Source organism: Panicum hallii, chromosome 2 (assembly GCF_002211085.1).
Source record: "Panicum hallii strain FIL2 chromosome 2, PHallii_v3.1, whole genome shotgun sequence".
In the NCBI taxonomy this organism is placed as follows: domain Eukaryota; kingdom Viridiplantae; phylum Streptophyta; class Magnoliopsida; order Poales; family Poaceae; genus Panicum; species Panicum hallii.
In genome coordinates, this window is record NC_038043.1 from 3,690,601 (window position 1) to 3,705,872 (window position 15,272).

General features: G+C 45.8%; 1 protein-coding gene and 2 long non-coding RNA genes across 3 annotated transcripts in view; all 3 read left to right on the top strand.

Moving 5' to 3' along the window:
* Positions 1-15,272, top strand: part of LOC112880090 (putative disease resistance protein RGA4) — a 21,068-nt gene continuing 5,796 nt past the window's right edge. Inside the window, exon 1 of the mRNA XM_025944574.1 lies at positions 1-2,496. Within this exon, the coding sequence (XP_025800359.1) occupies positions 1,090-2,496 (1,407 nt within the window). The 5' untranslated portion in view covers positions 1-1,089. The remainder of the gene's footprint in view (positions 2,497-15,272) is intronic.
* LOC112880096 lies at positions 4,517-5,480 on the top strand. Its single transcript, XR_003226235.1, has 2 exons — positions 4,517-4,936; positions 5,027-5,480. It is a non-coding gene; the product is annotated as an uncharacterized LOC112880096 (long non-coding RNA).
* LOC112880098 lies at positions 7,044-9,996 on the top strand. The gene is made up of 3 exons (XR_003226237.1): positions 7,044-8,080; positions 8,718-9,523; positions 9,587-9,996. It is a non-coding gene; the product is annotated as an uncharacterized LOC112880098 (long non-coding RNA).

Consider the following 15,272-nt stretch of genomic DNA (forward strand, 5'->3'; position numbering starts at 1 on the left):
ACGGCACCAAACATTAGGCGCCCAAATGAGGAAATCCTATCTCACCAAACACTAGCCGCCCAAATGAGGAAATCCTACCTCCAGTACGAGGCTAAACTCCTCCGGAGCAAAAACCGAGACCCTCAAAGATACTTACGCAACGAAAACCAATAGCATCAAGTTCTTCTCAGTTGTCGCAAGACTTCACGGGTGGCCAGCCATGCTACTAAATCCTAATCTGCCGGGCTTGTGCTCCGGGGACAATCATTCCTCTCCCCAGTAGAGCTGCCGACACCACTGACCAGCACCACCATCAAGCAGGTGAAATGAAAACGATCTTCTCTATCTGATTTCGAATTGAAGTCCGTAGTTAAGCTACAAAGCAAGTACTGGTAAGTAGTCTACGCAAGATACTGACGAGCTAAATCAGTCCTAGGCGTCGCTTTCAATAGTTTATTATGGAGGAGTTTGAATGGCTCATCAGGATAAATATCTTCCTAGTTGTTGTTAAGATCATCTCACTAGATGGTTTAACATAGTTCCTAGATAAATTATTATGCTAGCACGTAGCATAAAAGCTTCAAGGCAACTCCTAGACGTGTGCACCAGGCTCGGTATCCCAATCCCACTCCTAATCTCATGACCTGGATGAGAGAGGGAGATAAGAGAGAATCTATGCTGGAGGATACGCCGCGCGACTGGAGGTTCCTTTTTCTTTCTGTAGCTTGATCCTGCAAAAAACAAAACTTCGAGTTGCCATTATTAAACAAAACATGAGACCCAAGTGTTGCATTTAACAAACTACTGGCTTCGAGATGCATTATCGAAGTAGTATTCTTTATTCTCCTGGCCTCGATATGCTGATGGACGGTCTAAAATTTCTGCAAAGTGCACATGGTCTCCTTCTCCTTAGACTGGCTTCTCGTTGGTTGATGAGATGCAAATCAAGATATTCAAATCAGACGCATCTGGACGAACGGCGTCAATGCTCTGAGTCTTCATTTTCCACAAAGCAGCTTCTCAAACCCATTGTCTAGCTTCTCCCTCTCCACCCAAACAACCGTGTTTCCCTGTGTCCTGTGCGTGTGTTTTGGAGCTCCAGGCGTAGCCATGGCTGAGGTACTGGCCACCATGGTGGTCGGGCCGCTGGTGTCCATGGTGAAGGAGAAGGCCTCCAGCTACCTCCTGGACCAGTACAAGGTGATGGAGGGCATGGAGGAGCAGCACGAGGTCCTCAAGCGCAAGTTGTTGCACATCCTGGACGTCATCATGGACGCGGAGGAACAGGCAGCAGCCAAGAGAGAAGGGGCGAAAGCTTGGCTGGAGAAGGTCCGGAAGGTGACCTACCAAGCGAATGATGTCCTCGACGAGTTCAAGTACGAGGCGCTGCGCCGCAGAGCCAAGGAGGAGGGCCGCTACAAGGACCTCGGCATGGATGTAATAAAGCTCTTCCCTACTTACAACCGTATTGTTTTCCGTTACATGATGGCAAACAAGCTCCGTATGATCTTGCAAGAAATTGATGACCTCATCAAAGAGATGAATGACTTTAGGTTCATGCTCAAACCAGGGCCACCAGAGCCCACAAATTACTTGAGGCAGAATAATTCTCATATCATCGACCCTGTGAACATTGCCAAAGAATCAAGAGCCCGAGAGAAGAAGGATGTTGTTGATAGATTACTTGCCCAAGCTAGCAGCTCGGATCTCACGGTCCTTCCCATCGTCAGAATGGGAGGGTTGGGCAAGACCACCTTAGCGCAGCTCATTTACAATGACCCTGAAATCAAGAAGCATTTCCAGTTGCGGCTCTGGGTGTGTGTCTCTGATAACTTTGAGGTGGATTCCCTGGCTGATAGAATACTGAAAGAGAATGGTTGTAAACCAACTGGTTGCTCAGCATTGGAGAAGCTTCAAAATGCAGTGAGTGGGAAGAGGTACCTACTCGTATTGGATGATGTATGGAACCGTGATGAGCACAAGTGGGAAAGGCTTAAGTCCTACCTTCAGCATGGTGGCAGTGGTAGCTCAGTGCTGACAACAACTCGTGATGAAGCAGTTGCTAAACTAATGATGGGTAAAACTGAAGGAGCCTATAAACTTGAAAGCTTGGGTGCATACTTCATAGAGAAAATAATCAAGACAAGAGCATTCAGTTCAAAAGAAGAGGAGTGGCCTGGTGAACTAGTTAAAATGGTCGGACAAGTTGCCAAGAGATGTGCTGGCTCTCCTTTGGCTGCTACAGCATTGGGCTCTTTACCGCGTACCAAGACCACCGAGGAAGAATGGAAGTCTGTATTAAGAAGAAGCTCGATTTGCGATGAGGAAAATAAAATTTTACCAGTACTCAAGCTCAGTTACAATGGCTTGCCATCACATATGAGGCAGTGCTTTGCTTTCTGTGCTATGTTTCCAAAGGATTATGAGATTGATGTGGAAATGCTGATCCAATTGTGGATGGCTAATGGTTTTATCCTAGAGAAACAAGGAGAACGTCCTGAAATTACTGGTAAAAATATTTTCGTTGAGTTGGCAGCAAGATCTTTTTTTCAAGATGTGAAGGGAATCCCATTTCAGTTCAATCATACCGAGGTCTCCAGAATTACTTGTAAGATCCATGACCTTATGCATGATGTTGCAATGGATTCTATGGGAAACGAGTGCGCTACTGTAGCAACAAAACTGAGTAAAAGTGAGGACTTTCCATTTTCCGCTTGTCATTTATTTCTATCAGTTAATAGAGCAGAAACTATTCTGAATGCTTCCGTAGAGAAAGGATCTCCAGCTTTCCAAACATTGATATGTGATGGATATGTAAAAGAAGATTTGAAGATCTTATCAAAATACAACTCTATCAGAGCTTTAAAGATCAAACGAGGTTCATTCCTGAGGCCGAAATATCTTCATCACCTGAGGTATCTTGATCTCTCAGAAAGTGACATTGAAAGCACTTCCTGAAGACATTAGCATCCTATATCATCTGCAAACACTGGACCTTTCTTATTGTGGTGATCTTCAGCGACTTCCAAAGGAACTGAAGTATTTGACTTCCCTCCGTCACCTCTACACTCACGGATGTGGAAAGTTGAAAAGCATGCCCGGAGGGCTCGGACACCTTACCTTGGTTGAGATGCCAAAATTTGAGGCATGGCTGGACACAGATGTGGTACAAGGAGAAGGGCCAATATTTCCCGAGGTTGAGGAGCTGGAGATCCGCGCGTGTGGAAGTTTGACTGCACTACCAAAAGCAGCATCGGTGATTACGGAATCGTCTGGCGGAGTTGACACTAAGTTCCGCTCCGCATTTCCAGCATTGAGGAACATGACGTTAAGATATTTGAATATGTTTGATAGATGGGAGGCAGCCGAAGGAACTCCAGGAGAAGAGGTAACATTTCCTCTGCTGGAGGACTTGGAAATTATTGCCTGCCCGAAGTTGACTGGTCTCCCTGAAACACCCAGGCTAGGTAAATTAGCCATAGAAGGAGGTGGTCAACAAATATCCCTGCAGGCAGCTAGCAGATGCATTCCTTCGCTGTCCAGTCTGCGTCTGGATGTGTCACCCGATGACACGGAAACAACATTGCTGCATGTCAAGCAGAAATGGGATCATGAACTCCCCCTGGCAGCTATGAGGCTAACTAGGTGCGACCTTTTGTTCTCCTCCCACCCAGATGCACTAGCGTTGTGGACATGTTTTGCACGGCTTGTAGATTTGACAATTTTGAATTGCGACGCTCTTGTCTACTGGCCAGAAAACGTGTTCCAGGTCCTGGTATCCCTAAGGAGGTTATCGATTTGGAGCTGCAGCAAACTGACAGGACACACACAAGCTTCTGACAGGCAATCTGCTCCAGAAGGGGGTGGACTCCCGCCACGTCTGGAATCTCTACAGATAAGTGGTTGCACATCTTTGGTGGAGGTCCCCAACCTGCCGGCATCTCTCAAGACATTAGAAATTGCTGTATGCGGTGATAATCTCAAGTCCATCATATTCGGTCAGCATGAGTACGTGATGCCGGTGGGTGGAGAAGGTGTCGTACAGCCGGACACGTCATCATTAATTCCAGGGTCCAGCGGTAGTGAGGCCACGGCGTCTACAGCTGTACTGAAGCTGTCATCAGCAGCCAACCATCGCTCCCTTCCATGCCTAGAATCTCTATTTATAGGGTGTTGCTTTCGTTTGTCAGAGGTTGCCAATCTTCCTCCGTCTATCAAGACCTTGGACATTTTTGGCTGCGGCAACCTTCAATCCCTATTAGGAAAGCTAGATGTCGTCCAAAAATTAAATATTACCTCATGTAGACGGTTGGAGTCACTGGAATCTTGCGTAGGAGAGCTCCGATCTCTGGAAGAACTCAGGCTTCTTCATTGCAGAAGCCTGGTGTCCTTACCGGATGGGCCTCAAGCATACTCATCTCTTAGAGTTCTTCAGATTCAAGATTGTGATGGTATAAAGTTGCTTCCGCGGAGCCTACGGAGCCGTTTGGATTGCCTCGAGGAGAAACATCTAGATGCCCGTTACGAAGGTAATCTCCAGTTTCCAGCTTGTTTCTTTTAACAAAATAATCAGGAGCTCAATTGATGTTGTATAAAACGCAACTCTCCACTTAAAAGATTCTGTTAGTTATTACAAGATGTGGTATGATTTAGTGATAAAAACTTTGTGAGCGTGGTGTTTAGAACCTCTAGCCAACCGTTGATGATATATACATTGTATCGAGAACAATGCACAACTAATTCCTGTATTTATTTGCACTTTCTCCTGTATATGTACTTTCTAATTTCTTGTTGATTTGAATGCATAAATTCTAACATCATCTATATGATCATGGCCTGATCTGCCATAAACAACTTGGAAACGTGCAATCAGAATGCTGGCGTGCTCGAAATAGCAGATTGAGAACCTAATAAAGAAAGTTACCATCAAGTTTTTTTTTGAGGGGATATCACCAAAGTTTGTAATATTAGTGTTCTTGATGATTGATTTCAAATGATTGTATCTCCCAATAATGCTGACTCCCTATGAGGTGTGACTTACTTGTAGGATCGTTATTACCAGACCCGTGACCGTGGTAGAATGTATAACATACACTTACTGAAGATAATCTCCAGTGAACTCCATCGGAAGTCCAAGATTTTAAGCAGCAAACAAGTCCCAGAACGCAAGCTGAAGAATTTAGCACATGGAGCTCCGCGCTCGAGTCCTTTATCCTTCTTCAAGCTGAAGTCCTTTATTTTGAGCAGAAAACGAGTCCCAGAGTGCAATCTGAAGAATTATAGCATACCGAGCTCCATGATCCAGCTTTTTATCCTTCTCTTTTCTTTTGAACTGTGACGTGTTTGAATTCGTGCCTGCTCCAGCACAAGCGAAACACAGCTAGGGCTTCCATTTCGTGATGTGTTTTTTTTACATGACCGCAGAAGATAATTGCCAAATCAGTAGTCCAACATGTTCATGTTGTTGTTCGACAGGCTGTTGTTTTAGCTGCTGCTTGATATGCACTGAAAGTGCTGAACTTTGTCCCAATTCCCATGTTATGTGGGTATCTAGTACTGAACGGTGTTCAGGGTGATCCTGCAAGGCTTTGGATAGCACGTTCTTGTGCAGTTGTGCACAGGTACCGTTTGTCAAGCTCTGTTTCCTCCTGGCAATGCTGCAATCGAAATATAGAATTGAAAAGAATGGTGACTGCAATGGACACACGAGAAATTATCGTATTGTAAGACAAAGCAGAAGGCAAGTGCCCAAACAAAAATTACTTTCCATAGCCATAGTTAGCACTTGGCAGCTGCCATATGCTCTGTATGGGCTGGGCCACAGACATGAGAAGTAGCAGACTAGCCGCAGCAGGAGAGTAAAATGCACCGCCGGCCTTTGAACTTGCCTCGAGATGTCATCCTGGTCCCCAACTTTCAAAATGTATATTTAAATTCTCAAACTTACTGATTGTATCACGTGTATCACGTGAGATTCAAATCACGGTTGTTTAGGCATTTTACTCTGCAGCAGAAATTGGACGGAACAGAGACACGAGCTCCCCTGCCTCCGGACCCAGCTCCTCTGGTTGTGTTGAAACTATCGAGCACACGAGCTCAACAGTTGGTTCTCATGGACAAATCGAGAGCCACGGACGAGGAGCTCGATTTTCTCGGCCCTCGACGTCGAGGACGAAGGTTCTGCTGCGCCAGATCGTCGGCACGCTGGGCCACGACAATGCAGCTTGACGCCTTCAACAAAGTCCGGACCCTTGCCGGTGACGTCCTCCACGCCTTCCTGGACCTCTACCCGTGCGCCCGCCGCCGCTCCGGCTCGTCGTCGAGCGCCCGTGCGCTGCCCCGCGGACCCGCCTCGCCTCCCGCCGCGACCCGCGACCCCGGTGGAGCGGCGCGGCGGAATGCGGCGCTCGGCCGCATCGAGCAGCACCGCGTTCCCCTGGCCTCGTCTACTTCGCCGGCGAGGACAGGGTGTGCCCCATTGACCTCTTCTACCAGCTCCGCAGCGTAAGGTAAATCGACAGGGACATCCCAATCCTCATGATTTTTCCTTTTTTTTCCCCTCTCTTCCGCCCAATGATGCTGCAATTCTCACAGGTTTGCATATATTCGTTTGAAATTACAGTCAATTTAATTCGCATTCCATAATTCCATGGAAAAGAATGGCGACCAGTGTCGGCTTGTATGATTGTATCCAGAGACTGCCAGCAGCGCACACGTCAAACCTTCTAGGCAGCGGCAAATAGCTCTAACTCCACCACCGTTCTTAATACAGCCAAAATCCGAAATAGGCACCCTAATAAACCGCTCCTTGATACTGTGAAACGTCCAGAATTTTCAAACCAGATGGAGCACTGTGGAGATCTAGTTTTCCAATGATTGTAAGAGTGTTCATTTGTACAGAAAGCGAGCTTGCTGTTTAAAAATTCTTGCATTATTTGCGGTCATTGTTTGTACTTATCTGTGTTCAAAATCAGAGGTTAGGATTTATATGTACAGGAACGAGAAAATGGTCTCACATCCCGCTTCATAAATGTGTGTCGAGAGCTAGCCGCTGAGCCTGGCCCAAATTTATAACTTGCGCTACTGTGTGTCTGTCAGGGAGCCATCTGCGAAGCTGGGTGCTCCACCTCCACTGCCTCAATGGCTTCTGCTACCAGTGCAGCTGCCACAAGCTCACACTCGCGCTGCCTCGCCAAGTTTAAGCTAGCGCTCAGCTGGACAATCCACTTGGCCTTAGGGCCGTTCATGATCCGGTTCCCCGGTTTAGCAGCAAAAACCAGGCCAAACCGCGAGGAGCCAAGAGTTAAACGGTTTCGGTGCTGCGGGTTTCGACGGTTTTGAGATGGTAAACTGACATCTCTGCCTTCTCCGTGTAGATTTGATTTGTTGCCATTATAAACAGGATGTTTGGTGTCAACCATGTCATGATGTGAAGCGAATCCTAACTAAATAGTTGTTGCGATCTGCACCACACTACACTAGCGTGCTGTGAGCTTGTGCTGTCACTGAATTTCAGAATACCAGATGGAGCAGCCACCAGTCTCACAAGGAAAAGCACAGGACAGACAACAACTAGCAATCCCATTTCCAGCTCGGCTGACTTGTTTCTTGTGATCCACCTTTTCTGAATTGATAAAACAAATGAAGGGATGAGTTGTTACGATACCGGCTCCTATCCACCATGACGAGGTTTGGCTCTTGCCTTAAATTTCGTCTCAAAATAGGCACCCTAATAAATCAGCACGTGGTACAACAATGTGTAAAACAACTAGATTTTTGAAACAGAGGGAGCACTTTGCAGTGGATCCAATTTTTCAATGATTGTAGGACTGTTCATTTGTATGGAAAGTGAGCTGGTGTTTAAAAGTTCTTGAATTATTCGTGGTCACTATTTATGTTTCTTTCTATTCAAAAACAGGAAAATGGTCCCTCATCGTCCCGTCTCATTAATGTGTGTCGGAGCTAGCAGCTGAGCCTGGACCGGATTCATAATTTGTGCTGCTGTATGCTGTATGTCTGTGAGGGAGCCATGTGCAAAGCTCTGGGTGCTCCAGCTGGAAGGAGTGCGTCCACCGTCCCGTCCACATAATAGCAGCTCCTGGTACATATTGATTTCTACCTTCTGAAACCCATACCCATCATTGCCTAGCTTCACTCTCTCCATACCAAGCACCTGCGTTTCCTTGTGTTGCTTGTGTTTTGGAGCTCCAAGCGTAGCCATGGCTGAGGTACTGGCCACCGTGGTGGTCGGGCCACTGGTGTCATGAGAGACACCAGTGGAGTGTGAGAATTTTATGTAGATTGAACGAAATTTCCTCCTCGACTTTGTCGCCATCCTCTTCCTGCTCGTGCACCGCCACGCTGCTCCAGGATGTGGGGTCATGTACCCATGACCTCGCCTCCCACCACGACGTGCCCGACACGTCTGATGGAGCTATGCGGCCTACCCCAGAGCATTTTGGGTCTCACGGTCTCTCTCATTAATAAATCATTAATAAAGTGAGCTGCCCACGTTTTCTCTATGAGCTAGCTCTTCAAGAACACATAGGACTCTCTCCTCACCTTCTCTTTCTTTCATGTAAGCAAAATGATTGGAGGAGTCCTAATAGCATCCCCAAATAGAGCTGACATAGCTAGATGAGGAAGAATATTTTTCTGACGTCATGATGATTGATTTCAATGATTCTAGCTCCTAATGCTAAGCTGCTAACTCCCTATGACGTGTCACTTCCTTGTAGGATCGTTATTACCAGACCTGCAAATGATGGACTATTGTGACCATAGTAGAATGTATAACATGCACTTTCTGAAGAATTTAGCATATAGAGCTCCATGCTCCAGTCCTTTATTTATCCTTGTTGAAGCTGAAGTCCTTGAATTCTGAGCAGAAGACAAGCCCCAGACTGAAAGCTGAAGAATTTGTAGCATTTGGAGCTCCGTGCTCCAGCTTTCTATCCTTTTTTTTTTCTTTTGAACTATGATGTGTTTGAGTTCGTTTCTGCTCCAGCACCAGGGAAGCGGAGCTACCACTTTCATTTCATGATGTGTTTCTTTACATAACCGCAGATGATACTTGCCATAGAATCGAACAGTCCAGCATACTCATGTGTTTCGTTGTTTAAGCTGCTGCTTGAAATGCACGGGAATTGCTGAACTTTATTCCATGTTATGTGGGTACCCGACACTGAATGGTGTGCAGGGCGATCCTTGTGCAGAGGTCTCCTTGTTAAGGCCTGTCTGTTCAAAACTACATCTTGCAGCAACATTTCTCCTGTTAGTATTGTCAAACCAAGCAGAGGGTAAGTGTTCATAGAAAATTACTTTAGCACTGCACCTCATAAGCCATCCTCTGCTCTGTACGGCCACGAGACATGAGAAGCAGGCAAGCAGCAAAGCAAGGGATGGAAGGAGCAGAACAGAGACACGAACTCCTCTGCCTCTGAACCCAGATCCTCTGCATCTCCTTGCTGGCTGCTGTTGGGGATCGCCACCCAAGAGGAGGCCTCGCCGAAGGTTACGTCGAAGCTTTCGGGCATTACAAAAGGTATTTCATGGTTCTCTTAATTTGATTTGCAGAACTAGCTCTCTCAGTGACGGTCGATTTCAGTCAGTGATGGTCGAAGGTTTGCACCTAGCCGAATGAGCGAAGGTTGCACCGTGACCTTCGTGCTAGGATGAACCACTCGCCTAGGCTCGTAATCAGCACGTCGGAGATTAAGACCGACCTCCGGATGATGAAGGAATCGGTTGCACAATCTTCGACGACGCCAAGACCCAGGGCGGAGGAGCGAAGGTTACTCGGACCCTTCACCGTCACATGTGTAGCATGATCATCTTGTAGTGAATAATTTATACACGCAAACGTCCGGAGATGACCTAGTAACCGGAATATCCGAATATCCAACAGATACAGATATTTCGGGTAGGTAGAGGCATTACCGGAACTGTGTAACGAAGGTAGGGGTATAAATACCCCCGCCTTTTACTGTAACCGAGATGATTTTTGAAGATTTTTGAGAGTGCATATAAGGTTATTCCGTTGAGTTAGAACATTATTTGTTGATATGTGATCCAAATTCAGAAGGCCAAGTTTTCGTAGCCGGTACGGATCGTTCCCTACTCGGTTTAGGGTTCCACCTCTATAAATATACTTGTAAGCCGCAGGAGATAGTTATCTCATTGTAAATCTCCTGCGTTCTGTAAACACCCCGAAAATAGTGAGATTGTTTGCCGGTCGGCGCCCGTGGTTTTTCCCCTTCGTGTTGGAGGGGTTTTCCACGTTAAACCCGTATCTTCTCTGTGTTTGATCTATTTTGTGTCGTATTCGGTTTCTAACAAGTGGTACCAGAGCCGTGTTCTTGTGATCCGTGTGCTAGGGTTTCCTGCCGGCGCACGTATGTCGACGACAATGAAGTACTATCTTCCGCTACTAGATTTCAACACGCGATTCTCGCTGTGGCAAATGAAGATGTGGGCTGTGCTCGCGTCCTATGATCTTGATGATGCTCTGGAGGGCTTCGGGAAGGATCAGAAAACATGGACACTGGATGAATCGAGGAAGGATCGTAAGGCTCTGTCCATGATTCATCTACAACTTTCGAACAATATGTTGCAGGAGTGTTTGGAGGAGAAATCCGCTGCTGCTCTCTGGTTGAAGCTGGAGTCGATCTGTATGTCGAAAGATCTAACCAGCAAGATGCATGTCAAGATGAAGCTGTTCACGCACAAGTTGCAAGAAGGAGGCTCCGTTCTGACGCACATATCGGTGTTTAAGGAGATCGTGGCCGATCTGACATCTATGGAGGTAAAGTTTGATGATGAAGACTTAGCTCTTCTTCTTCTGTGTTCCCTCCCTGCATCGTTCAGCAATTTTCGAGATACGATCCTATACAGTCGTGATACTCTAACCATGACCGAAGTGTATGAAGCTTTGACTGCGAAAGAGAAGATGAGACAGATGGTTAACTCGGAAGATGATGCGGTCTCGAGTGGAGAAGCTTTAACTGTTCGTGGCCGCACTGAGCAGAAGAAGTTCAACTCAGGTGGAAAAGGAAAAGGAAATAACCAGAGGGATCGCTCCAAGTCAAGGGGGCCATCAGGTGGATTGTGCAAATACTGCAAGAAGAAGAATAGCCATGTAATTGAGAACTGTTACAAACTGCAGAACAAGGAAAAGAGGAACAGGGAGAAGGGTAAGACCGATAGTACCGCCTCTGTTGCCTCCGATAATAGTTTTGATAACGGTGATGTTCTTATTGCCTTTGTTGGATGTGCTGCTGATGATGTCCAATGGATCCTCGATTCTGCTTGCTCATATCATGTCTGCATTAACAGATCTTTGTTTAGTACCTATGAAGTTGTGCAGAACGGAGGCACTGTTCGGATAGGCAATAATTCCCCTTGCACTATTGTTGGCATGGGCACCGTGCAGATCAAGATGTTCGATGGGGTTGTGCGCACATTGATAGAAGTGCGGCATGTTCCATCCATGTCCAGGAACTTAATCTCTCTGAGTACACTGGACACGAAAGGTTACAAGTATTACGCCGGTGACGGTGTTATGAAGGTAACAAAAGGCTCTCTTGTGGTTATTAAAGGTGACTTGAAAGCTGCAAACTTATATGTGCTTCGAGGTAGTTCTGCCTCTGCTAATGCTGTTGTTGCTTCTGATCCTGAGACTACTAAAATTTGGCATATGCACCTTGGCCATATGAGCGCACCTGGTTTGGCAGAATTAAGCAAGAGAGGCCTTCTTGATGGTTGTCATGCTGATACCCTTGATTTCTGTGAGCACTGTGTTTTCGGTAAGCATAAAAGGGTAAAGTTCAGTTCTGCTATTCATAATACCGAAAACATTCTTGATTATGTTCATGCTGATTTGTGGGGGCCGTCACGTAGAATTTCTCATGGTGGTGCTCGTTACATGTTGACTATCATTGATGATAAGTCACGCAGAGTTTGGCCTTATTTTCTTAAGCACAAATCAGATGCCTTTGAGTCTTTCAAGGTTTGGAAAACTATGGTTGAGAAGCAGACCGAGAGGAAGCTGAAAGTTCTGAGAACTGACAATGGTATGAAGTTTTGTTCTGGTGTCTTTAACTCTTTCTGCAGGAAGGAGGGCATTGTGAGGCACCGCACTATACCATATATGCCTCAGCAGAATGACGTGGTGGAGCGTATGAACAGAACAATAATCTCCAAGGCTCGGTGTATGCTGTCCAATTCAGGTTTGAGCCGAAAGTTTTGGGCTGAGGCCGCTTCCACTGCTTGTCATTTGATTAATTGTTCACCATCCACTGCTATCGATAAGAAAACTCCAATTGAGGTGTGGTCTGGTTCCCCCTATAATTATTCTCAGTTGAGAGTGTTTGGCTGTACTGCATATGCACATGTTGATAATGGTAAACTTGAGCCTAGAGCAATTAAATGCGTTTTCTTGGGTTATGGATCTGGTGTTAAAGCATATAAATTGTGGAATCCTGATACACAGAAGGCATTTTATAGCAGAAACGTTGTGTTCAATGAATCTGCTATGTTCACTTCGGCTGTATCTACCAGTGCTACTAACCAGAATTCTGAGTCGATCAGTGTGCAGGTGGAGCACGTGGGGGATGTCGATGATCATGCTCCACCATCTGTTGAACCTGCTGAAAATTCATCTCCTAGCAGTGCCTCGTCACCTATTGTGGAGTCTCATCCGCAGTCTCTTGCTGAAGGCCGAGCTAGGAGGCAGATAGTTCGGCCCCAAAGATTGATTAAAGAGTGCAATGTTGCTTTTGCTTTGGCTGTTGCTGAAGAGGTTGATAATGCTCAGGAACCATTGAATTACTCAGAAGCTATATTGTCTACTAATAGTGAAAAGTGGATGGGTGCTATGCATGAAGAGATGGAGTCTCTTGAGAAGAATGGCACTTGGGAACTAGTTCGGCTGCCTCCTGGCAAAAGAGCAGTTAAGTGCAAATGGATCTTCAAAAGAAAAGAAGGTATGACTCCAACAGAGCCTCCGCGCTTTAAATCAAGGCTAGTTGCTAAAGGTTTTAGCCAGATTCCAGAAATTGATTACACTGATGTCTATTCTCTTGTTGTCAAGCATAGTTCAATTCGTACCTTTCTTAGTCTTATTGCTATGCATGATTATGAGCTTGAGCAGTTAGATGTGAAAACTGCTTTCTTACATGGTGATTTGGAGGAGGACATTTATATGGACCAGCCTGAGGGGTTCGTTGTTCCTGGAAAAGAAGACTATGTGTGCAGGTTGAAGAAGTCCTTATATGGTTTGAAACAATCTCCCAGACAGTGGTATAAGAGGTTTGATTCATTTATGCTTTCTAATGGCTTTCAGAGGTCTCAATATGATAGCTGTGTTTATCTTAAGTTTGTTAATGGATCACCTACATACTTGCTGCTATATGTTGATGATATGTTGATTGCTACAAAGAGCATGAAGGAAATCACTGCTTTGAAGGCACAGCTTAGCAGCGAATTTGATATGAAGGATCTGGGTGCTGCAAAGAAAATCCTTAGCATGGAGATAGTCAGGGATAGGAAGTCTGGACTGCTGTACTTAAGCCAGAAGAGTTATATTGAGAAGGTCCTTCATCGTTTGAACGTGCATAATGCTAAACCTGTGAGTACTCCGTTGGCTCCTCATTTTAAACTGTCTGCTAAACAGTGTGCTGAAACTGATGCTGATCTTGAGTATATGTCAAAAGTTCCATACTCTAGTGCTGTTGGGTCACTCATATATGCTATGGTTTGCTCTCGCTCTGATTTGTCTCATGCTATGAGCGTTGTTGCTAGATACATGTCTAATCCTGGTAAAGAGCATTGGAAAGCTGTTCAGTGGATTTTCAGATATCTATGTGGCTCTTCTACTGCTTGTTTATCTTATGGTAAATCTGGAGATGGTCTGGTTGGCTATGTTGGTTCAGATTATGCTGGTGATTTAGGCAGGAGGAGATCACTTTCAGGTTATGTCTTTACTGTTGGAGATTGTGCTGTGAGCTGGAAAGCTTGTTTACAGGCTACTGTTGCTATGTCTACCACAGAAGTTGAGTATATGGCGGTTGCAGAAGCTGCTAAGGAAGCTTTATGGTTGAAAGGTATATATTCAGAGCTATGTGGAATTAAGTCTTGCATTACCATTCATTGTGACAGTCAGAGTGCTATTTATCTCACCAAAGATCAGATGATTACGGAGAAATCCAAGCATATTGATGTTCGCTATCACTTCGTTCGTGATGTCATTGAAAAAGGTTTGGTGAAGTTTTGCAAGATCAGTACTCATGATAATCCTGCTGATATGATGACAAAGCATGTTCCTGTTGCTAAGTTTGAGCTATGCTCAAGCTTAGTTGGTATTACAAATTAGCCCCTAGTGGCTGTTGGCGCCGGCAAGATGATGATGTATTGTTTGAGATGGAGTTTGCTATTATGATGGTGCAAGAAATTTGTCTCAAGGTGGAGTTTGTTGATATGTGATCCAAATTCCGAAGGCCAAGTTTTCGTAGCCGGTACGGATCGTTCCCTACTCGGTTTAGAGAAGGCCAAGTTTTCATAGCCGGTACGGATCGTTCCCTACTCGGTTTAGGGTTCCACCTCTATAAATATACTTGTAAGCCGCAGGAGATAGTTATCTCATTGTAAATCTCCTGCGTTCTGTAAACACCCCGAAAATAGTGAGATTGTTTGCCGGTCGGCGCCCGTAGTTTTTCCCCTTCGTGTTGGAGGGGTTTTCCACGTTAAACCCGTGTCTTCTCTGTGTTTGATCTATTTTGTGTCGTATTCGGTTTCTAACATCATTTTCCACTTTTTTATTTGGGAAAAATATCTTTCGGATCCCAACAGATATGCCCACTGTGTTCTCCGCTCGACAAGAACCTACGATGGCACCACCAAAGAAGAAGACTGTGAACTCCGGGACAATTGCTGAGCCTGCACCAGCGGCACCAAGCACTAGCCGCCCAAACAACGAAAACCCTACCTCCGATACAATGCTAAACTCCTCCGGAGCAAAAACCGAGACCCTCAAAGATACTTATGCGACGAAAACCAATAGCATCAAGTTCTTCTCAGTTGTCGCAAGACTTAACGGGTGGCCAGCCATGCTACTAAATCCTAATCTGCGTGCATACAGGGACAGGGTGTCAGGGACCCACCGTCCTGCTGCCTGGTCCGCCACTGAGGAGCCGTCCAGTGTCGGGGTCCCTCACTGCCGAGCCGTCTGCTGCTGCACGTCCACTTGTCTCCTTGACTTTTCACGTCCGTTCACCTGTCCACCAGGCTCGGTATCC